Below are 24,684 nucleotides of genomic sequence, written 5' to 3'. Positions count from 1 at the left end.
CGGCACAAACGCCAAACCACTACTCCTCTTTGACATTTTATTACATTACGAGAGCCAAGATTACAGTTGTATCAGTAGCGAAATTTGATGGGGGGCAGGGGGGGCGGCCGCCCCCGGGCCCACTCTGGCAGGGGCCCACTCAGATCGCTATTGAATTTTTTTCAGCCGCCCGCCATCTTAAGTGCTGCACTGCTGCCACAGCTCCCCCGGCCGCCGCCATCTTAATCTGATGCGTATGGCCGCCTTAGCGCACCGCTGCTGGTGCGTGCGCCGCCCTGGCCCGCCCACCTGCCAATCACCTCTGGCGCCGCGCTGTTCCGTCTCCCGCGCTCGCACCAGGTCAGTGCCGGACGGCCGCACACAGACAACCCAGCTGGTAAACAGGCCGACCTGGACAGGGGGGAGCTGGACGTGTGGACGCAGGGGGAGCTGGACGTGTGGACGCAGGGGGAGCTGGACGTGTGGACGCAGGGGGAGCTGGACGTGTGGACGCAGGGGGAGCTGGACGTGTGGACGCAGGGGGAGCTGGACGTGTGGACGCAGGGGGAGCTGGACGTGTGGACGCAGGGGGAGCTGGTAAACAGGGGGAGCTGGACGTGTGGAAGCAGGGGGAGCTGGACATGTAGAAACAGGGGGAGCTGGACATGTAGAAACAGGGGGAGCTGGACATGTAGAAACAGGGGGAGCTGGACATGTAGAAACAGGGGGAGCTGGACATGTAGAAACCGGGGGAGCTGGACATGTAGAAACAGGGGGAGCTGGACATGTAGAAACAGGGGGAGCTGGACATGTAGAAACAGGGGGAGCTGGAAATGTGGAAACAGAGGGAGCTGGTAAACAGGGGGAGCTGGACATGTGGAAACCATGGGGAGCTGGACATGTGGAAACCATGGGGAGCTGGACATGTGGAAACAGGGGGAGCTGGACATGCGGAAACAGAGGGAGCTGGTAAACAGGGGGAGCTGGACATGTGGAAACCAGGGGGAGCTGGACATGTGGAAACCAGGGGGAGCTGGACATGTGGAAACCAGGGGGAGCTGGACATGTGGAAACCAGGGGGAGCTGGACATGTGGAAACCAGGGGGAGCTGGACATGTGGAAACCAGGGGGAGCTGGACATGTGGAAACCAGGGGGAGCTGGACATGTGGAAACCAGGGGGAGCTGGACATGTGGAAACCAGGGGGAGCTGGACATGTGGAAACCAGGGGGAGCTGGACATGTGGAAAACAGTGGTTTTCTGATTTAACCCTATTTGGCCCAGTTCTCTCTGGCAGCTTCATAGAGGAGCTGGGGGCTGATCTGGAGATCCTGTCGGGAATGGGGGCAGAGGTCCGACCCCTCCACCCCAGTCTCTTACAGGATAAGGGACAAGTATGTTTAAATCAGAAAGCTGTGATTCGGATCACAGAGAGCAGGGTGCAGCAGCCTGAGGTCTTTTGTAGTGGCAGCTAGTGATTGAGCCTGCGGTACTTCCCTGTGAGTGATGCACCTGTCTTAGGCAGAATGCAAATTATCTACCTCTATGGTATATGGGTCAGTCAGTGTATAGGGAAAATAATAGTCTTTGCATAATGGATTTAACTTTTTTTTACAGTTTTAACTACAGATCTCAGGTGAACCTGTTATACTGCCCATACATCCATGACATTGGGATAGTGAGCGACTCCGATGAAAAGACACCCCTTGTAAGTCACTGTTTCATTTTATGTGTCTATATATGTAAATGTAGAAGCCTCTAACACTGCTCTTAATTCACTATGAGTAATGGAGCAGAATATACCCTTTATTATTTAGAAAGCATTGTTGTCAAGCGAGGTTCCCTTTGGGTAACATAATCGGTTGGGGGCCCACTCAGACTTGCTCGCCCCCCCTAGGCTGAACCCCTAGCTACGCCCCTGAGTTGTATCCTCGGACGCATTCATAAAAGGTACCATACTCACAAGGAGCCTGACACCTGCAGTACACTGTCAGCATCCCGGGTCCTATCCAGGTACTGACAGATTCCCTTCAAGTTGCATTTTCATTAAAGCATTACCATCCCTTGTCATCCTCCAAATATTCTATTGCTATGTTATATTCTCTGCATAGAAACTATCACTGTCTTTCTCTAATTTCCCAGTATCAAACATTTAAGAAAGCCAAGTGACCACTGTTATAGAGACGGTACTGTAGTTTTATCGGTTGTCACCCAGCTTTCCCAGAAACAGATACAATGAAGCCAGTGAACAGTTTTGAACAACTTGAAAGGAAACAATGACTCAATTGTTTATATTGCAGATCCTATTTGTCCTTTATATACATTACTGTTCCTGCACAATGTAGCATCCAAGCCAGATCCCTCCTGCTCTCAGCAATACATCCTCAGTGCTCCTCCTCTGGTTTCTAGGGATACAGGGCACAACATATAGAAGGAGAGCACCTCCAGAACACCCCCCCCCCCTGTCACCTCACCCTGTCCGCACAGCAGTCACTCACCCTGTAGCAGATCACACCCTAAACACCCCGCCATGTACTCACCTGAAGCAGCTGCTGTCTGCCACAGGCTGATCACAATACAACACTAGCTTCTCTACAGGTGCATAAGCACTAGCCCTCTCCAGATGCATCATGGGAAATGTAGTCCTGCACTCACCTGCTACTCCTCCCCACCCCCTGGTGTCACTTTACGTAGCTAAACAAGGAAACCTTCTTATTACCAGCACTGCTTATAACAGGTTACAAAACTTCCTCATATATTGAGTTTCCAAAGAATTTCAAGATCTGTAAAGACGATTTTCTCGTTTATCCTGAACACACCTAAGGGCGCGTGCATACTCCTGTGTAATAGCACACGCAATATTCAGCTTCTCATATGGCATCTTACTGTATTTCTATAATTATCTGATTACGTGTGGAATAAAAAAAAAAAATAACGCCACGTTTTCTCATATGCTACATGGAGGCACCGCACATATGGGGATTCATAGAAAACCGAGACAGAGTTCCTGTCTGAGCCAGAGATGTCAGCAGAGAGCACTGTGTCAGGCTGAAAATAAAATAACATTTCCAGCAGGACATACAGCAGCTAATAAGTATGGGAAGACTTGAGATTTTTTAATAGAAGTAAATTACAAATCTATATAACTTTCTGATATCAGTTGATTTAAAAGAAAAAGATTTTTGCTGGACAACCCCTTTAAATAGACACAGTTACTTCCAAAACCCTTTGATATGTCATAGAAGACAGACGAATTAGGTCCGGAGAAGAGGGGTGCGCACCAGCCATTCTCTACCAGCTCTAAGTCTCATGCTCAAGATGGCTGCATAATGTAAGTCTATGCAGCCATCTACTGACATAGACACAAAGTGGGTAGAGAGACGTTTTACACACCCTGACCGCGTTCGATTAAAACCTTCATGTCCCCAGGTCATGCCCAGGGCAGGTAAGCTTAAAAAAAGCAGAGTATTAGCAGAATGGCGGCCATTGTTGAGCCATCAACTGTCATCGCAACACACTGACAACCTGCAATCACATTGGAAGAGGGCAGGGAAGGTGACAAAGGAACAAAAAGTTGTCACTCAATAGCTAAAATCTATTTAGTAGTGCTGCAAAAGAGTTCTTGTATAACCCTGGTCTAAAAGAGGATATAATAAATTGTATACAGAGCACTAGAACCTATTTAGAGGAGAAAAACAAATCTCCAGAATTACCTAAGTGATTATAAGAAATGAGGTCATGGAGGTGTGGGCCCCAGTCTAAGGGTTACTATTGGGCCCCTGTGAAACTCCATAAGTTCCCATACATTTTCTGACAAGCGTATTGGAAACCACCACTACAGTCACTGTTATATATATACAAGAAAAACAAGAATATCTTATTATCATAGGAAAGGTGAGATCAGGCGGTACTGAGTGTCTAGTAATAAATGTTACTGCCCCTGTCTTATGGTGCATTTCACTTTGTGTGAATGATGTAAAATAAGATACTTTACATATTATAAGTACTATACACATAAAGGAGAACTATCAGCAGGTTACACAAATGTAACCTGCTATCTCCCTATTGCACAGGAGACACAGAGGATGATGGTGTGTGTCTTACCTTCCTACTCTGGGCCGTTCTGGTGCAGTTAGTCATGTTTCTCAGGGCCCGGTCAGACTGTTAGGAGCACTGGGGGGGGGGGGGACCGTTAGTAGCACTGCCCGCCCCCATAGCGACAGCTCATAGCGCCAATCCAACCACTCCATTCATTATCATTAGAAGAGGTGGGCCGGCCGGGGGCAGATTGGAGCTATTGGGATGGGCGGTGTTCCTAACGGTCTCACCGGACCGCGGGAAACATTGACTGCATCAGCACTACGCAGAGGAGGAAGGTAAGAGAAATACCATCATCCTCGGTGTGTCCTGTGCAGTAGGGACATATCAGCAGGTTAGATTTGTCTATCCTGCTGATAGTTTCCCTTAAACAATCTGTACTTAAAGTAATACTGTCCCCCCCTTTCTGTAAGAGGACTTCTCTGCACAGCTGTAAGGCCTAAATTGTGCAGTTTTCATACGTTACCTTTTTATAGATTTCTTGGTGCTTGGTCCTATGAAAAATGCTTTTTATCATTGGTAGTTTGTGCTACCTTGAAGGGCTTTCACGCCTGCAGAGCCAGTTAGCTCTGCCCACATCAGTACCGTAGGCCACGTTTCTCCTTGACGTCATCGGTGTCTACAGGAGGTGGGGCCTAGATCTCTAGGCCCTCCCTTTTCAATGGCAGCCGAGAGGGGGCGGGGCCTAGATGCAAATGCTGTCGCTGTTGGGCAGGGCCTATGGCACTGATATGAGTGGGGCTAAGTGGCGCTGCAGACGAGAAGCCCCACCCAGGTGGTATGAAAACTGAATTTAGGCTTTACAGCTGTGTAGAGAAGTCCTCATACAGAAAGGGGTGACAGTGTCACTTTAAATGTGGTCTTCATTACTGTATATGTATCACATCCACACAGACTTACATATGGAAATAAATACACTCCTTCCCCCGAGTCATACATTGCAGTGCCCTGTTAGTCTAAAGATTTTTTTTACACATGATGTGAACCGTGAGCTGATCACTTACTGTATATGCAAGAAAAGGGGTCTGGGGAGCCTTGGTTGCGAGTCTCAAAACACGGGAATAGCCAGATATCCCTGCAGGGAAGGAAAAGTCTACCCAAGAATACTAGGGAGATCACTTACTTACTGTGTCCCCTGCCTCTCCCGGACTCCCTCATCCATCTCTATATCCAAGAAATGACATGTTATTCCCCACACTGGGCAGTACCTAACGTGACTTATGCACAGATGATAAATTTAGCCCATGTTGTGCAAGTCATCACTGTAATATATTGTAGCAGACTTTCTGTTTTAAAGGGCAAGAGATGTCCGGTGCTGTGACTGGTAAGGCTTTTGACACTGGATTTCAGGTTGACGATTAGCTGGAGTGGAATTGCATTTCTGTTTATACAGTGTGAGTTGTCACTAGTTGTCGTCTCCATACAATGAACACCATACATCTGGTCTCATTCATGCAAACAATAAAATAGCAAAATTTACCTCTGGTCGCTAGAGACCACAATGTTAACATTTATAGAACAGGTAACTTTTACAGAGAAAAAGTATTATTAGGCCATGTTCACACAACGCATGTTGTGTATAAATCACGACCGTTGTTGCAAATTGCAACAACGGCCGTGATTTATACACAACATACGTTGTGTTGCAATGAATGGCCGACTGCAGGAAAAACTGACATGTCAGTTTTCTGCGGCCGATATTCATTGAATAGCAGATGCAGAGAACCTGTCAGTTCACACAATGGAGCATGCGGCTCCGCTCCTCCACGCCGCACGCTCCTTTGTGAGCAGCGGCAAATTTGTGTGCGCCCGCATCCGAATTAATCAGAAATGGTCGGTACTGCAAGAGGCCACACTCACTATTTACAGGCAGGGGTTAGAGTTATGTCTGATGTGTAAGATACAGTCAACGCCTGCCGCATATGTAGCTGGCTTTGTTCCAAGTGTCATTTGCACCGATGAATCTTAAAGTAAACCTTGCGCTATTACACAGGTGTAGCTGATATTATGGAGTAGATGGGACTTTTTGTGATTTTTTTTCCCCTTTTATGTTGCATTATGCTTATGCAAAATGCCAGGAAGGGGTTAATGGCATATCAATTATTTACACTTTCTATAATTCTATATGCCAACCTCTCTAAAGAGACGCAGCACTCAGCTGAGCACTTCTGCCCCTTATCCTTACAGTAGCCACATAGACTATAGCAGGCATGGGGAACCTTCAGCCCTCCGGCTGTTGTGAAACTCCAATTTCCATCACACCTGAAAAACCAAACCCAAAGCTTTGGCTGCCCAGGCATCATGGGAATTGTAGTTTTGGAGGGACGAAGGTTCCACATCCCTGAACTATTAGGAACAGCATTCTGTGCAGAGATTATTGTGCAGGGAGGGGGAGAGGGGAGCTGTGTCCATCTCCTATTGTGAATGGCTGGTTCCCATCTTATCTATATACTGTGTCAATGTTGTTTTGTAATCCTTTCAGTGATGATATGGAGGAGACTGATGAAAAGTTTACTTTCCATTTGAGTCTCCCTTTTATGACCCAGCTGTCAATAATATTAGAGGGGATAGATTGGGACTAGAGATGAGCGAACCTCGAGCATGTTCGAGTCCAACCGAACCTGATTGTTCGGCATTTGATTAGCGGGGGCTGCTGAAGTTAGATGAAGCCCTAAGGCTATGTGGAAAACATGGATATAGTCATTGTTCGGATGGACTCGAGCATGCTCGAGGTTCACTCATCTCTAATTGGGAGCCATGTGTGATTGACCTGTGTTTTCTTTTCTAACATGATGGATTTAGCCCGACAGGATGGGTTACAGAACCTTCGCACTTAGTTATGTAAGGTACTGAAGAACAATAGAGGCTCAAGTGACAACAATAGAGACCACTGAGGTTAAGGGAAAAGTCATAAACTGCTATAAGACAAATTACTACAACAAGGTCAAAAACACTGACTTCTGGGTGCAACAAGAACAGCAGCTCATAGCTGGGACTGACAACAAGCAATCTCTACATACCTGTGCCTCCCCATGAGTCTTCAGTGTTTCTGCTCCACTTTCAGTGTAGACACAACAGATGCCAAACAAGTCCGGGCAAAATAACGTCAGCCTGCCAATATAAGGGGCTACACCCAGGAAGTCTTATTCTCCCCAATACCCATTATACAGGATCACACCGTTCCCTCCTTAATGGTGATTTCCACTATGTAAATAAAGCTTAATGCCTGTATAATAAAGTGTTCTGCAACTTTCTAACATGCTATGTGTCAGTTCTGCACTTTTTGTTATCTTGTTTTGCTGTCAGTGAATGAGACCATCTTGTCTACATCTAGCTATAGATATTCACTCTCAGATTACAGAGGTATAACTTCTGGTCCCGAACATTAAATTGGCAACAGGTCCCTATCAGCTATCTTATAATATTGTTCTCTCATTGGCAATGGAAGGCCTTTAGGCCTCTTAAAGATCCTGGGGCCAAGTGTGTGACGGCATCCAAAGACAAATCCTGAAAATAGCAAGAAATAAAAGTCTGAAAAACAGAATTAAATGATTAGTCATATATGTTCCTTTATGTTTCTTCTTATGCCCACCTCTGTTGAGTATAGTGAGCAGCCATACACCAGTGAGTGACCTCACCAGCTTGTACCTGCGTGCTCTATGGGCCTATTCTCTTGTCTTTGATTTTATTAAGTGTCACTGTGTGAGTTTTTTTTTTTTTTTTTTGCAGAAATCAATAATACAGGTGATTTTAAGAAACTTTGTAATTGGGTTTATTAGGCAAATATGCCATTATCTGCATTCAATAATTTTCCCCAGCCCCCCCCCCCTCCTCCACGACTCTTTTAAATCAGTCGGGCCCTGTGTAACCTATGGAGGGGGGAGGAGCCAGATTAGTCGCCAGCATAGAACAAAGGCTTACACAGCGGGACCTGTGTGAAAGCCAGTATTCAAAGGTCAGAGAGGTCAGTGCTGACTTCAGAGGCGATAGCCCGGTGATGTAGCTGTAAATTAACTCTTTGTTGTCCTGTTTTGGTGCCTCATCTCGCTCCATCCCTCCCCTCTCCATAAAAAAACATGAAGACGGGGGGGGGGGGGGAAGCTTCAAACTGCTTTTTCGTGATAAAAATGCATTTTTTGGTTAATAACCCCCCCAAATAAAAATGTTCTTACAATCACCTGTACTATTGATTTCTGCAAAAAAAAAAAAATTTAAACGACAGTGACACTTTAAAGAATAGCTGCACAATGTTCCCACAACATTGTGCAGCATTGGACATTGTGGGTGGGCATGGTTTCACCCCAATGTTATGATCTGGATCTGTCCCCCCATGTCTCAGAAGGTCAGAAGGTAAACTTCCAGGACTTGGAATCATAGGGAGTGACCACTGGATATTAGAAGGCTTCAGCTTTCTTTTGCTCCCCGGACATCCCCTTATTACTATATTACTCCATATTGCCTATGTGTAATCTACCATTAATTTATTTATTTTTTGGTCACAAATGATTCCTGGTTTATCTCCTGTCTGGCGTTTTTGAGGCTCTTCGGCAGTTTTCCCAAAAAAGCAGCATTCTGAGGGTGTGACTTTTTTTCGGCAAACTGTAGCGTTTTTTTTCTCCCATAGACTTCAATGGTATTGCTCTAGTTGTCTAGTTCCTTTTTTCCAGGAGTTTATGTCACCTTTTGCGATCCATCAGCTAGGTCATGTGATGGCAGGTGCCCCCTTACAAAAAGCTTACTTTGATATAGTACAGAGAAATGTTATGGTTATGGCTAACCATGATGCCTATACATTATTTGCAGGAGACATTGCAGAGTTTTATGCCTTGTAGGTTGATGTATATAAGTGATTGTTCATTGCTGCGGTGTCTATGTGGTTTGGTAACAAGGCACCAAAATTTCCTTCTGTGAAACCGCTGTATGATATGTAGAAAGATTCCCACTAGTGACAGAGAGGACAGAGGTAGTGACAATGCCCACCCTATGTAGAGAGAGGGCAGCTGGTGATACAGCCGAGTCCAGGAGACGGACAAGCACCATCCGTGGCATCCATGGCACCTAAATATTATGGTTGTTAAGAACAATTAGTTGTGGATCTATCTTACTTCCGAGAACCAAGAATACCAAAAACCAAACTAGATGTAGAAACCAACCCAAATGTTTTTTATTAGTTAAAAAGCAAATAAGGTCCATTTTCCTGTAGTGTTATGTTCTGAATTGTCATAAATAATAAAAGTCTGGTGTGATCCATGAAACAAGTCTTCACACTGAATCCATCATATAGAGAACAAGGCCCAGTAGGGTCGTCAGCTACACCGAGCATCTGTTGCCTTCTGCAGTTCAGACATCCAGTCAGGATCCGCCTCATCTTCCTCAAAGTCCCTGCAGATTGGAGAAGAAAAGGGCACAGAGTAGAGCACATTTTACTACCCATATTATATATATTACTAAGTTACTTAGCATGTATATACTATTTAGCACCACACTGGGGAAATACACCAGAAATATGGCGTAATGTTTATTAAGAGAACTGTGCCAATATCTGCCATATTTATAAGAGACAATTCTCTTCTACAACAGCAAGTACTGACGTGTGTTTGCGGTCCGTGCCGGACATGAATTTTACCTGCCGATTTTGTTGTTAACTACACATGGAATAAAGACTGTGCATGGAAAGTGGTGAGTGCCCACAAACTTTTTTCTTCTAATTTAATTTTTGCATATGTACTACCAAGTGGTCTCACATGAGGGGCACCTCCACGTTGCACAGATCCACATAGTCCTGTCATGCACCCATACTGGAAGCCTACTAACTAGGTAGTGCCGGTGAACTTGTTCTGTTTTGGATTTCATAAGTTTATTAACCCTTTAGGTGTTTTGTAGAAATTTAAGCAAGTTGGAGAAGAGACTTAAACTTTTCATTTTTCTGGCAGATATTCCATTTTAATCCTTTTTTCCTCTAACACAGCAAACACTAACAGAAATGGAACTATTTATTCCGCTTATTTCAATGTTTCTAGAAATCCTCCATATGTGGCCGCAGTGCGTCACCTGACTCAACCACAGGCTGCAGACATGACAGAGACCTGGTGAATTTTGGGGCTTTTTTTATTTCAGGTTTTTTACTTAGCCATTATACCATGTCACAGAGGCCTTGCGGTGCCAAAATATTTGTGTAAGACAAGTTGACATTTACATCTGTACCATTCTGGGGGACATGTGACACCCTGATAATTTTTTATAAATTTTTTTATGAAGTGGTTAAAATAAAAAAACACAATTTAGCAGCTGTTTTTCACCTTTTTTGTACTCCGTTTACTATACGTCACATATGACATGTTATCGTAGGTTGGTACAATTACAGCGATATCCATTTTATCTAGCTTTTGTTATAGTTTATGGCATTTATACTATAAATACTGTTTTTGTCTTGCATATTGTAAGAGCTGTAATATTTTTATTTTTTCACCAATGGGCTTTTTTTTTTTTTGCGGCGTAAGCTGATGCTTTTAGTGGTACACCTTTTGGGTACATGTGACATTTTGATAGCTTTTTTCGATATTTTTTAGGGAGCATGACTAACAAAACAATTTCATTTTGGTTAGTTTTTTATTTATTTTTCTTACGGCGTTAATCGGGCGGGATAATTAATGTAACTGGTTAATAGACGGGGTCATTACAGACGTGGTGATACCAAATATATGTATTTCATTTATAGGGGATATTTTATAAAGAGGGGATAGGGAATGTGTATATTTATTTATTTATTTAAATTAATTAATTAATTATTTATTTAACATATTTATTTATATATTTTTGTGTGTTTTTTAACTTTTGCAGGTACATCTAGAATACATTACAGCACATGATCTGTGCTGTAATGTATTATATAGTGAATGAGCTGTCAGTACACTGACAGCTCATACAACGATCAGACCCCTGCCTCAGTGCAGGGGCCTGATCGTTATAACCATAGCAGCCCAGACACATTGGGCCGTGTCTGGGTTGCTATAGTTACCCCCCGTAGCTACGCGATCATTCACACGGCTCCGGGGGGCGGATCTCCCTCCAGATTCCCCATAGACGATGCGGTCTATGGGGGACCCGGCGCCTATGGGGTTCACTGCCCGGGGGGGGGGGGGGTAGCTCTGTCACTGACAGACTGAGCGGCCAGTCCATCAGCCAGGTCGTGATGTGTCAGTTCCGGAGCTCCCGCAGCCTGTTGGGGGTCCTGCGGACGATCCCACGGCTCGCCATGGGCACGGGGAGAGGTAAGTTAGTAATCAATTTCCCCTCTGCCGGCTGCAAGATTTTATAATCCGTAGGACTTCTCCTTCTGTTACTGTGTTACTGTAATTAAAAAATAATAATTTTTTGGGATCAGACCCAGTGCTGATAGCCCCCTTAATCTCTCGATATAGTTGGGAGAAGTATGTGGCTGCGCTCTTCACTACGGGGCTCACTGCCTGATCTGTCTGCAGGGTTCTGTACACTTACAAAGGAGCCTATCTCCTGCAGACGAAAAGCACAGCCGCAGGCTTCTCCCGGCTATATGGATGGTTTGAATAAACATTATTGTAAACACTTGGAAGGATGTCAAAGCAGATTAGAGAATGAATTATGGATGAACAACTCACGTGTCTTCATCATCAGATCGTGGCTCCAGTCTCTCAGGATCAATGTCAATTTCTTCTTCTCTGCTGTCTGTGGCATCCGGAGCTTGAATGTCATTGAATAGCGGACCCTTCAGGCAATCTTCTGGAGCTTCTATTGTGCAAACAAATCAGAAAGTCCAGCTATACCAGTGATCTTCAACTTGCGCCTCTCCACCTCCCAGAATGCCCAGAATAACCAGACAACCATTGGCTATTCAGGCAGTCTGGGGGTTGGAGTTCTGCAATAGTAAGAGCCACAGTCAGGTAGCACTGAGCTATACGATCACCTAATACTAGAGATTACTGTTAATATTATGTACGTGTATATATATATATATATATATCACCATATTAGTCCGGGTTTTCCGGACTAATACGACTATTTTCAGGATAGGCCATCAATCACGGATTGGTGGGGTACCAGCACCCATCACCCCCACTAATCACTTTGTCCCCTTTCCTATACAGTGAGCGGGAAGGGAAGCAGTTGGCTTAGTTCACTGCATATTGGCCGGACCCGGATACTGCCGCTCAGCCACTTATTTACTTAAAATTCTTTCAAATAAACTGCTGCCAGAAAATGCCAGAGATTTGTAATTTACTTCTATTAAAAAAAATCTTCAAGTACTTAGCAGCTGCTGTATGTCCTGCAGGAAGTGGTATTATTTCCTGTCTGGAGAGCAGGAGGGGTTTTCTATGGGATTTGCTCCTGCTCTGGACAGTTCCTGACATGGACAGAGGTGGGAGAAGAAAGCAATGTGTCAGAATGATAAGAATACATCACTTCCTGCAGAACATACAGCAGCTGATAAGTACTGGAAGACTTGGGTATTTTTTATAGAAGTAAATTACAAATTTTCTGGCACCAGTTGATTTGAAAGAATTTTCTTTTTCTGCTTTACTACCCCTTTAAACAGGAGCTGAGCAGTATTTACACATCACCACCACTACAGAGTGAATGGGACAACTGATGCTGTGTAGTAAGAATGCCAGACCGACCAGTGGGGGTGACAGGTGTTGGCAAGTGATGCCTATCCTCAGAATAAGCCATCAATCATATAATGTATTGTAATGTAATGTAATGTACGAAAGCAATAGGCAATGACAATTGTCTATATAGTGGTGAGGACAGTGAAGTCGGCACATCTGTGCCAGCAGTGACCAAACCACTATCTTCCCCATACCTTGATGATAGAGGAGTCCTAGAGCGGATGAGTAGTTTTGATCATATCCCTATAATACATATTAAGAAGCTCCGATGTATGGCTGGAGGCTGAATACACTTACTTGATCTATAGATGGTGTAAGTCTGAAAGGCTGAACAGAGATCCAGATTATTCAGAATATTAAGAACAGTTTCTGGTTTCTCCTTATTCCATTCCTTCCTCTTTGCCTTTAGATCATACTTCTTAACATGGCCTCCTATGGGCAGAAAAAGAAGGGTGAGACAAGTGCCCACATAGTGCAAAGCTTTAGATCACTGCCCACCTTCTAAACTACACAAATGCTGGAAGGCCAACATGATTTGTCTGCATTAGCCTGCATATATGAAGTCCATTGTATTCTCCAGGCATAATAATTTAAACGTATCATTGACATAGGCTCAGATTTACTAATATGGTCTAACAGATAGACTAGACAGTCTTCTAATGCACAGTGATTTATACTGTTTGATAAATCTGGGACATCTTTAGACTGTTTAGTCTATGTTTAGACCAACTATTAAGACTGCTGCTTTGTAACAAAAGGATCCATACGGAGGTGACACCATTGGAGTTCCTCACACTGGATTTCCAGACACATTGGTGGGATATATACATATGTGCAACCATTACTTCCAGTTGTCAAACCAGGTACTTCAGGTAAGCTTAGAGATTATATATATATATATATATATATATATATATATATATATATATATATATAATGTATCCACTCACCGACACTTCTTTTGCCTTCGATGCTTGACGTCAGGATAGAAGCATTTTCCAGAGCATTTAGGACGGAGTCTGTGGCGCCTTGCTCCCAGTGTTTTCTACCCGATACTGGTGAACTGGACTGCTGGGCTACATAAAGAGGGGGGATTTTAAATCATAGTGCAAAAAGCAAGCTAGCTGTTGTAGAAGATACCTATATAAGTAATGGATTATGTTGTGTATATAGAAAATTGTCATATCAAAGGTGACCTGTACTAAAAAGTTGTAATAAAAATCTAAAATAAAAGTATCTGATACCACACATGACTCCTTCCCCAGACAAACAGCTGTAAAGTCAAACCATAGAATGTGGGGGCAGGGTTTAGCATTTGCTATGTGGAGTAGAGATAGAGCCTGAAAGAACCTTGAATGTAAATCATAGCTTGCTTCTTATCTCTGACCACCCATTAAAGGGGTTATCCATGATTTAAAAAAAAACAAAAAAAACATAACTGCTTCCTCCTGAAACAGTGCCACACCTGTCCTCATACTGTGTGTGGTATTACAGCTCAGCTCCATTCACTTGAATAGAATAGAACTGAACCTGAACTGGCCTACAAACCACTGGAAACAGGTACAGTGCTGTATTTGAAAGAAATCAGCTATACTTTTATAACCCTGGATAACCCCTTTAAGCCTAGGGCAGCTGTCTCTTGTGTAAATATCAGTGTACCTACTGCTGTCCTCCCCCTCCCTTTAGCTTTTCAGCAGCAGTAGTAACAATAGCTCAGTGCTTAGCATAACTTTTTCCTTGCTGTGCTTCTGCTGCTGCTGCTGTTTTTTTCCTATCTGCCCACATAGAACCTTTCAAACCAAGTGCATCAGTAACCCCAACTCCCTCCACACACCATCTAGTACTGTACTGTGTGAATCATCTCTCGGCACAGTGCAGTTCAGTCCAGGTAACTTTCTTCAGCACTTTGTCATGACATAGCAGAGAGGGGTATGTGCTTTGGTTGAACAGAAATGTAAGGAACATGTTCGATCCTTCTCTCCCCCCAACATCATCTGTCGGCGGTCACATATTACACATTCTTGCCAGAACCAGTAGGTTCAGCCAACATTTTATTTAAGTATATAAAGGCCTTAACAAAGGCAGAACCAGATCCACCCAATGGCTAATCTGTAGATAAATAATTACATGGCCGCTATTCATACCATTAGCAGAAGCTTCCTGCTGTTCTTTAACTGGCTGGATGATATTGGCAGGTTCATCATTTGGGAGGTCTGACGTGTCATCAATCTATAAAAAGGCATAACATTTACAGGTAGACATATATTCCTGGTCGTAATATCACGTCTGGTAAAGAACAGTGGTTACCTGTGCAGATACACACAAGTTCACCATTTTCAGTAGGCCTCTCCTCTTGAGAATAGTGTTGGCTGAAGGCCGCTGCTGGGGGTCTTTGCGAAATATCTGTTTGATAAGAATCCGCAACTCATAAGAATATTGAGAGGGAAGAGGGCTGTAGGTTCCATGACAGATCTTCAGGATTAGATTTTTCCAGCTCCCTGACTGAAACTTTACAAAGAAAAAAATAGAAGAAACAGATAAAAAAAGTCATATATTATTGAAGGAATTGTAGAGGAGAGACATCTGAAGCCCTGACATGCAGAAGGTCATATTTAATAGTTATTATAACCCTACAAAAAAACAGAATCACATTGGTTTCAACTGGAAATTTTCAAGGGAATCCGGCAGCTTCAATTTACATTCCAAAATGCTGACACTGTTAGATGCTGTTAGGGCAAGGAGACACCTGGTACCTTTTATAGATTTGTCTGTGCTTCTGATAAGATCCATTCAGCCGACATTTTCCCTACAACCTTTAAGCAATGTACAGTACATTACTCCAATGTAAATAAGGATGAATGGGGAACTTGCACTCATACCATAAACCCAGGACTCCTCATCCTACATAAAGACAGTGAAGAGGTTTCATGGTGCATAACCTGTTTCAGTGAGTATATATGAAGAATTGCATTTACTTACTGGGTGTTTTAAGGTGCAGATTTCATATAGCACACATCCCAATGACCATATATCACTGAAACAGAGAAACAATAAGTATATTCACTAAAGGATAAATGTATGGTATTTACAGGGATATAATATGTCCATGTGAATATAAATCAAGAGACAATTCAGGTTCCAGTTATGTAAACTACCAGTATACCATCTCAGCACTTACCTCTTATTATTGTAGGGTGAGTTCTCCCAGATCTCAGGAGGAACGTAATAAGGTGTGCCAACATACGTGCAGGCATAGGCCATAGGACTACACATAGAAAACAATGGTTATTGTACCATGTGAAGATGAATAAGTGATTGGCACATTTTAGTATATTAGAGGGGTTTCTGAAATTGGGAAAAATGTTCTGTTTTTGTTAGTGTTTTTCTCCAGCTTTTGTCTGTGGCCTGTGCCTGGTATTGCAGCTTATCCACTCTGTTACCTGCACTAACAACCACTGCTTATGGACAAACAAAATGCTGGCTGCCCGCAGTAGCCACTGGAGGGTTCAAAGAGGCTTACTGTACAGAATGCTCTGTACAACATACTGTCTAAGTGCAAATATTCCACTAGTAGTAACTGCTTACTTAAAGGGATATTCTAACAATAAGGCCATGTTCCCACTGCGTAAGTTTCGTAATAATCACGGCCGTTGTAACAATGGCCGTGATTACTACGGAACTTACGTAGTGGTACTTTCTAAGGAATCCTGGCTGGAGTGTATACGCATAGTATACACTCCGGCCAGGATCCCTAGCCACGCTGCAAGAAACTGACATAAATAGCGGCCGCAGAAAACCCTGTCAGTTCACACAATGGAGTGTGCGGCTCCAGCCACACGTTCTGTTGTGTGCAGTGGGGAGTGTGGAGTAATAGGGTTTCGGCCACATGCATTTCTCTACATGGAGAAACATTGTCTGAATCGTGTTTTCCATGGTTTTTAACTGCTTAAAACATAATCTGTGACTGGGTAACACAGCCCTACCAGACCTGACCAATATCACATACCCCCCCCTCGAAAATACACCAGATTTACTGGCAAGTGTGAACAGGAGGTAAATACGGCCCTGTCAGCCAGGATGATCTTTTCTGACACCGGTCGTTACGTGACCCGACCGGGTCACATGACGTCTGGTCTCTTACAGAGTGGGAACATGGCCTAAATCTGTAATTGGATGAGAACCATGACAACTCTGAGAACAAGGGTGAAAAGTTCTCTAAATAAAGGGAGAGGCAGTGAGCAAGCATAGCCATTGCTCAGGCCTTGACAAGCATCCTGTTTGGCCCTTTTGGCAGGGCAAAATAGGTAAAATAAGATGACATATATTGTCCCATCTGCCATAAAATATTGCAATTGCATCATGGAAAGGGTCAGTGGGATGACATAGGCAGCCCCTTATCTCATTTTAACCACTTAGATGGTGCATTGGCAGTTGGCCCCAGCATCTAAGGGGTTAAATGGCAAGAATCAGGGATAAATTTGTAGCTCCAGAGAGTCAGGTATAATATACAGCTGCTGTTGGCATGGGCTCAGCTCCTGAGCCATCACCGTGCCATACATGTCTAGTGGCGGTTGGTTAAACAAATTTAAGCATTCTACACTTTTCTATAGCCGCAAGTATACAGCGTATACCCATCAAAACAGGTTATATAAGCAGCACTTTACGGTGACGACAGATAGTTACACCAGTATGTGGGCTTGTGCCTAGAATGATCTGTGGTAATTCAGAGCAGTAAAAGTAAAAAAACAAAGACAAGTTATGTTATATGAATACAAAGTGAAGGCAAAGAATGCAATACTGTATAATACTTACCTGGAGAGAACTCGCGCCGATCCAAAGTCCCCCAACTTTATGGTTCTTGTTTGAGTAAGGAAAATATTCTGTATTAAAAGACAATGTACATAGCTTTATGTCTATATATTATCAAAGATGAATCATACAGAGTTTCTGCCCTCTCTTATACACCTATAAAGCCTGTATTCAAGAAATAGGACCGGGCTGCAAAACCAATCTACTACAGAGACACCATTTTTGAAAGAAAAAAAACCCTTTTAGATATCACACCCCCAAATGTATTTAGAGTAATTATTGTATAGGGTCACATCGGGGTACATTAGACACAGCCTTCAGCTTTATATAACAATTGCAATTGTTAAAGTATTGCAAACTCAGCTGTCTACCGGCATAGATCATGATACAAAGCAATCAAAAAGATAAACCCTAGCACAAAGTCATTACTGTCACTTTAAAAAACCTTTGACACGTCACACACAACACATGTCAAAAGTTTTGATAAGTTGAAGAGTTTTCTGACACGATCATTAGGAGGAACCAGGAGAACCGCATGAATTAGTGCTTCTCTCCCCTACTCGCAACTCTATCTGACACGTTGCAAGGAACAGAATCAATGCTAAGTCTAGAAACACCATCTCCTACAATGAGTTGGATAGAGCAGTGAGCCAAGAAGAAAAGCGCTCAGACGTGGGCTTCTCCCAGCTCTATTTACCGATCAGTAGAGATCTAAACACACAGACCCCAACTAATCAAGTTTTTAAAGTGACAGTAATATTTTAAAGTGGTTGCCGAGAATACGAAAAACAGCACCACGTCCATGCAATATCTAGGTCTTTATGTGGTTGGGACTGGTAAATGTGTGATTGCCCGGGAACCTCCAAACCTCTGGTGGTGGTAAGTTCAAGCCCTGACCTGGCTATGGTACATTTAGGGCCCATTCACACTGAGTAAAAGTGGCGAAATTTCAAGTGGAGCCCGCGTCGCAGATTCAGGCTGGGTTCACACTATGTATATTTGAGGCTGTATTTGTGAGGCTGTATAGCAACCAAAACCAGGAGTGGATTGAAAACACAGAAAGGCTCTGTTCACATAATGTTGTAATTGAGTGGATGGCCATCATTTAATGGCAAATATTTGCTGTTATTTTAAAACAACAGCTGTGGTATTGAAATAATGGCCGTTATTTACTGTTATATGGCGGCCATCCACTCAATTTCAACATTGTGTGAACAGATCCTTTCTGTGTTTTCAATCCACTCCTGGTTTTGGTTGCTATGAGGACCTGACATGAGGACCAAATACTGCCTGAAATATACATAGTGTGAACCCAGCCTTAGCCTGTCACATTGTTTTAATGGGATTTCTCGTGCGCATCCGCTCAGAGGCACACGAGATGTTCCATTGAAACAATGTGACAAGTGGAATTTCAAGTAGCATCCGCGGCGCAGGCTCCACTTGAAATTCCACCACTTTTACTCAGTGTGAACGGGACCTTGCATGATGAACAATCTTTACAGAACACTATGGTATGGCTACACTATTGGAAACTTGCCAGATTTCTGGTGCAGTTTGCACCAAACAATTGGTGTCCGTGCTTTGCACTACATCCCACAAGAGAACACAAAGGGGGAATGTCTTTAGAAATGTAGGCCTATATGTTAACCAACTCACCTTTGACTTAATGTCACGGTGCAGCACTCGTTTCTCGTGAATATATTGTACGGCCAGACACATCTGAACAAACCAGTGGAGGATCTGTAAGGACGTAAAATACAGATGGAACAGGCAGGGTGTACAGGCAGGGCTGTCACATTTCTACTTTTTCTTCACAGCATACACAATATACACAACTATTCATGATGATGCTGTAAGACAGTGATACCTGATACCGCCTTAGGATTTCCATATACACCTCTACATATTACAGAGAGAATACTGGATACTTACTGTGTGCTCTGGAAACAGTTTTCCTCTCTGATGTTTAATGGTGTCTAGCAGATCCCCTCGGTCACAGTATTCCATCACTATGTACAGGAGCTCATCCGCTGGTGTCACAACCATAGGCAGAAAGCAAAATAGTAATAACACTAGGTCATGTTATAGGCAAGAGACGTAGAACACCAACCAATGCCATATACTAACACCTAGGAGGGTTACTAGGACAAAGTAAATCAAAAGCAATTTACATTAGTGTCTGGCTGCCGCTTTTTCTCCATTCCCCAGGCTGGGCAATATGGGGGAATAAGGAGGGATGGCGCTGGCAGGCAGTTATTGAAGGCATATGGGCACCTATAGTATATGTGTGGCAGGTATCAAATAGTCTTGATTCTATTACTAGTGGTTTAGATACTTATGATTCCTCTTCTTCTTATTTTACATTGTAATGAAGATGAGTCCCTCTTCTGTCCTAGACCCCCAGGCTGGAATACACTTATGGACAGAAGGGCTGCGGTGTAAAGCATGGCGGAGGACAGAGCGGCAGTCTGAGGCTCCAAATGCAGAACAATCAGACTCGAGCATGCTGGAGTTGCGCTCATCTCTAATTGAGACAGACCTGGACCCCATACTATGACATACCTTCAAACGCCTCCCGGAATTTCACTATATTGGGATGTTTCATCTTCGCCAGAAGAACTGCTTCCTGCCGGGACTCTTTAAGTGCCTCTGAAGACTAGAAAAGAAAGGATTGCAAAGAGAGTATTATAGGAGTATAATATATTATATACTGTACTATGTATTATAGGAGTCTCCAGTGCACATTGACACTAGAGATGAGCGAACCGGGTTCGGGTTCGAGTCGATCTGAACCCGAACGTTCGGTAATTGATTAGCGGGGGCTGCTGAACTTGGATAAAGCTCTAAGGTTGTCTGGAAAACATGGATACAGCCAATGACTATATCCATGTTTTCCACATAGCCTTAGGGCTTTATCCAAGTTCAGCAGCCACCACTAATCAAATGCTGATCGTTCGGGTTCAGATCGACTCGAGCATGCTCCAGGTTCGCTCATCTCTAATTGACACCTAATATAAACAGGTAGATAATCAGATTATTACACAGGGTTTCTTCCTTACAGCAGATCTATTCCCAATGGATTTAGCAGATATTTGTGGAAACGTATGACTATATCAGCTTTGGTGAGACTATATATTTAGTAGCTTATCTGCTGTGTATGAGGTACTTTCACATAAACAGATGGGGGGAGATTTTTTAAAGGGTGTAAAATTTAGACTGGTGCAAACTGCCCACAGCAACCAATCACAGCTCAGCTTTTCTATCACCAGAGCTGGAGGCTGAGCTGTGATTGGTTGCTGTGGCCAGTTTGCACCAGTCTAAATTTTACACCCTTTAAAAAATCTCCCCCCCATGTGTTTATGTGGAGGAGTATGCGGCCGCGAGCTGCGGACTCCGCTGCGGGTGATCTGCCCGGGTTCTGTAGTGTGCACATACCCTAAATTGAACTAAAGATCCCCACACACCTTATACATCCATCTGCCGTACACATTGCTCACGTCAGGTTTGGCCATCGGTATAAGTTGTGTTGGGCTCTGCTGAACAACCACCAACAGATGATGTTGGTGGAGATAGAGGTCAGGCATGATGGAAAAATCATTGCCCAACCACTTTGTTCCTTGAGAGATAAGCTGCAGCCAGAGCGCATTGGCCATGCTAACATGGCCAGGTAAAGGTGTATGGCCACGTAAACATGAAGTGCAAAGGATTTAGTCAAAAGCCATATCCATATCATAAACTATTACTATAGCACTAGTTTTATGGAAAAATCAATAAATAAAATTCACAGTTCAGCCTCCCCCCCATGGAATGACTTCTTTAATGGTCACAGGGCATGCCCAGTAAACTTTCCCATTCATGTCAATGACACAGATCCTGTTCATTGTTGTCTATGTCCATGGGGAATGCTGTAAAGCATGTCCCTGAATGCTTAGGCAAGATGGCTGCCCCATAATATACAAAAACTGAAAACAAAAAACTATATAGTTGAAAGAATGTCCATTACAGCAAGTGGTATGATATATTACAACATCTTACCTTTGGAAGTCTTATTTCTTTCATGACATACTTCTCGGCAGTGCTTAGGTGGCTCACCAGGAGAGCTCTACCGAATGAGCCCTCCCCAATAACACTCAGCACCTTGTAGTTCTCCATTGTAACTGAGGGAAAAGAAATGGAAGTTACTACAGTGATTTACTGCAACCAGGTCTACAAATCTGAATGGTAACCTACAGCTCAGGAGTCGTTGCTCTAATGTGCATAAGGAGAAACCGTCAGTCCTTTTATTTTTTACCTAAAATCTACTTCTAATAGAACCTCTGATGTACACGTGAACACAGCCTATGGCTGGGTTCACACTACGTATATTTCAGTCAGTATTGTGGTCCTCATATTGCAACCAAAACCAGGGGTGGATTAAAAACACAGAAAGGATCTGTTCACACAATGTTGAAACAGTGGATGGCCGCCATATAACAGTAAATAACGGCCATTATTTCAATATAACAGCCGTTGTTTTAAAATAACAGCAAATATTTGCCATTAAATGGCGGCCATCCACTCAATTTCAACATTGTGTGAACAGAGCCTTTCTGTGTTTTTAATCCACTCCTGGTTTTGGTTGCAATATGAGGACCACAATACTGACTGAAATATACGTAGTGTGAACCCAGCCTTATAGTAATAAATGGCAGTCTATGTCACGTCTGTACAGTATATAGGAGATGGGAAATGATGTAGCAGAGCTGAATGACATTTCACTGTCATGAGAACACGGGGATCTGACGTCATCTACAGGGATTAGTTTTAGATCTCACTCCTACAAAATACACACACATTGTCACATCACAAACTCAGCTCTGCTGTATCTGTATTCACACACTCAGCTCTGCTATATCTGTATTTACTAAATCATTACCCTGATCCAGATCTGTTCATTTCTGCATCAAAATCTCTGTGTATAGAAGCTGCTATTGTACACAGCACAATGTGACAGCTTGTGGTGTGAGCAGAGACACAATAGCTGCTTGTTCTGTGTGCACATCTCTTACCAGTAGTGTCCAGAGGCTGCCAGCTGCTACCTGCCGGTCATGCTGGGCACTGGGCTGTGTTGCTAGTGATCTCTGTATACAGAGGGCTGAGCCACTGTTATTGTACTGAATGGCTGATGATAACAGAGGGATCAGCACAGTGTTTCCTGGGTGTGATCTGCAGGCTCCCACCCACCTTCCTGTCACCACTTCTCCTCCCACTCTGCTTCATGTGTTACTGATGCAGAATAGGTGTTACTATTCCTTCCAGAAAACATGATAACAAACTCAGCTCTGCTAGTACAGGTGCTGGGTCTTTGTTATGAGTGACAATTGTAGTAGAGCCGGTCTTGTTGGCTAAACAAATCAGCAGGGCAAACATCAGGCTGAGTTTGTTATAATGTATCAGTGAAGGTAGGTTCAGTGAGTCCAGGTAGTTGAGCTCACAGAGGATTGCCTGGACTTTATATTATTTGTGCAAGAATTAAAGGGGTACTCCAGCATGGGAAAACTTTATATATTGTTGCAGCAAGTATAGAAAATAATAAAGAGCCTATGCTCTGCACTCCCCCGTTGTCCTCCTGCAGCGTCACCAGGTCCCCCACTGAACGATCCCGCCGCTATTGTATTTTAATACAATAATGCACTCTATTGAAGTCAATGGCAAAATTGGACAACAGTGGACACAGTGGATAACGGCCGTAATTGATTAAAACCCAAATAATGAACCTGCTTTTGCAAATTGTGACCATTTTTTCCCGTCTCTTCACACATTATTCTATTTTCACTCAAAATTACAGTTATTATTCAGCTCTTATTTTACAGTGTGTGAACATAGCCTAAAGTTGTGTTCACACACAGTATTTTAGTCAGTGTTTCTTCAACTAAAACTAGGATTGGGTTGAAAACGCAAAATCTTTCCACTATAATTTTGCCCTGTCAGTGCCACTCCTGGTTTTGGTTGAAAAAAGACTAAGGAAAATACTGTGTGTGAACATAACCAAACAGTGTAAATCTTTATATTAACCTTAAAGGGGTTGTCCAGCGGAAAAATCAACTGGTGTCAGAAAGTTATAAAGATTTGTAATTTTCTTCTATTTAAAAATCTCCAGTGTTCCCATAGTTATAAGCTGCTGTATGTTCTGCAGGAAATGTTGTTTATTTACATTCAGAAACAGTGCTCTCTGCTGACATCTCTGGCCGAGACAGGAACAGGAGGGGTTTACCATGGTGATTTGTTGCTGCTCAGGAAAGTTCCTGACTCGGCCAGAGATGACAGAAGAGAGCACTGTTTCTAAATGTAAATAAACAATACTTCCTGCAGGACATACAACAGTTTATAAGTATAGGAAGACTGGAGATTTTTAAATAGAAGTAAATTACAAATCTATATAACTTTCTGACATCAGTTGATTTGAAAGAATTTTTTTTTTTTTCGCTGGACAACCCCTTTAACCTCTTAAGGACATAGGACGTACCGGTACGTCCTATGTCCTCACTTGCACTTCAAAGCGGGGCCGCGCGGCGGCCCCGCTTTGAAGTGCCGCGATCCCGGGGGCCGCGTGTAGCCCGGGACCGCCGCTATTAGCGGGCACGGTCTGATCGCCGTGCCCGCTAATTAGCTAATCGGAGGCAGCTGTCAAAGTTGACAGCTGCCTCCGATTACCGGAGGCAACGTTTCCCTGGTGTCTAGTGGGGGAGATCGCTCCTCCGGGACCTTGTCCCGGAGGAGCGATCTCCGTTACTGATGCCGGCCGGGGACGCGTCCAAGATGGCGCCGTCCTCGGCTCGGCACTCGTTTGTTTTCGGCTGCAGCAGCGAGTGCCGATCTCATGGATCTCTGCAGCATATCTATGCTGCAGAGATCTCAATGAGAGATCCAAGTGTATATACTAGAAGTCCCCCAGGGGGGCTTCTAGTATATGTGTAAAAAAAAAAAAAAAAGTGTTGTTAATAGTAAAAAGCCCCCTCCCCTAATAAAAGTCTGAATCACCCCCCTTTTCCCAGGTTTTAAATAAAAGTAAACAAATAAATAAATAAATAAACATGTTTGCTATCGCCGCGTGCGTAATCGCCCGAACTATTAATTAATCACATTCCTGATCTCGTACGGTAAACGGCGTCAGC

The 24,684-nt window shown here is 43.4% G+C and overlaps 2 protein-coding genes across 7 annotated transcripts in view; both read right to left on the bottom strand.

The window, feature by feature from the left end:
• The window catches only part of LOC138792484 (serine/threonine-protein kinase Nek5-like), a 35,049-nt gene extending 27,884 nt beyond the window's left edge, over positions 1 to 7,165 (bottom strand). The window contains exon 1 of one of the 5 annotated variants that reach the window (XM_069969972.1): positions 7,097 to 7,165. The gene's annotated coding sequence lies outside the window, so the exon portion shown is untranslated. Of the gene's footprint in view, positions 1 to 2,300; positions 2,360 to 2,518; positions 2,577 to 5,199; positions 5,224 to 7,096 lie in introns of those variants that run through there. The other 4 variants (XM_069969973.1, XM_069969970.1, XM_069969967.1 and 1 more) reach the window with 4 other exon arrangements.
• A 2,047-nt stretch (positions 7,166 to 9,212) lies between these two features.
• NEK3 (NIMA related kinase 3) lies at positions 9,213 to 22,694 on the bottom strand. Of its 2 annotated transcripts, none has more exons than XM_069972108.1 (14): positions 22,579 to 22,694; positions 21,566 to 21,687; positions 20,093 to 20,186; positions 19,463 to 19,560; positions 19,187 to 19,270; positions 17,534 to 17,601; positions 15,900 to 15,986; positions 15,701 to 15,755; positions 15,029 to 15,229; positions 14,866 to 14,950; positions 13,672 to 13,797; positions 13,019 to 13,153; positions 11,714 to 11,843; positions 9,213 to 9,458 (listed from the first exon to the last, which is right to left on the bottom strand). In XM_069972108.1, exons 2-14 carry the CDS (start codon positions 21,680 to 21,682, stop codon positions 9,383 to 9,385), a joined length of 1,356 nt encoding a protein of 451 aa, XP_069828209.1. In that variant the 5' UTR covers positions 21,683 to 21,687; positions 22,579 to 22,694; the 3' UTR covers positions 9,213 to 9,382. The 2 variants fall into 2 exon arrangements, with proteins under 2 accessions (XP_069828209.1, XP_069828210.1); XM_069972109.1 differs by lacking the exon at positions 22,579 to 22,694 and adding an exon at positions 22,446 to 22,559.
• Positions 22,695 to 24,684: the final 1,990 nt, after the last annotated feature.

Source organism: Dendropsophus ebraccatus, chromosome 5, assembly GCF_027789765.1.
Source record: "Dendropsophus ebraccatus isolate aDenEbr1 chromosome 5, aDenEbr1.pat, whole genome shotgun sequence".
NCBI lineage: Eukaryota > Metazoa > Chordata > Amphibia > Anura > Hylidae > Dendropsophus > Dendropsophus ebraccatus.
This window is presented reverse-complemented; position numbering and strand designations above follow the sequence as displayed.

Excerpts from the sequence above, each read along its gene's own strand:
- NEK3 (XM_069972108.1), bottom strand. The coding sequence starts at position 21,682 with ATGGAGAACTACAAGGTGCTGAGTGTTATTGGGGAGGGCTCATTCGGT. Across the intron at positions 15,987-17,533 it reads TCGGCGCGAGTTCTCTCCAG|TCCTATGGCCTATGCCTGCA; the intron begins GTAAGTATTATA and ends TTCTATGTGTAG. Across the intron at positions 9,459-11,713 it reads CGATCTGATGATGAAGACAC|GGACTTTGAGGAAGATGAGG; the intron begins GTGAGTTGTTCA and ends TCCAATCTGCAG.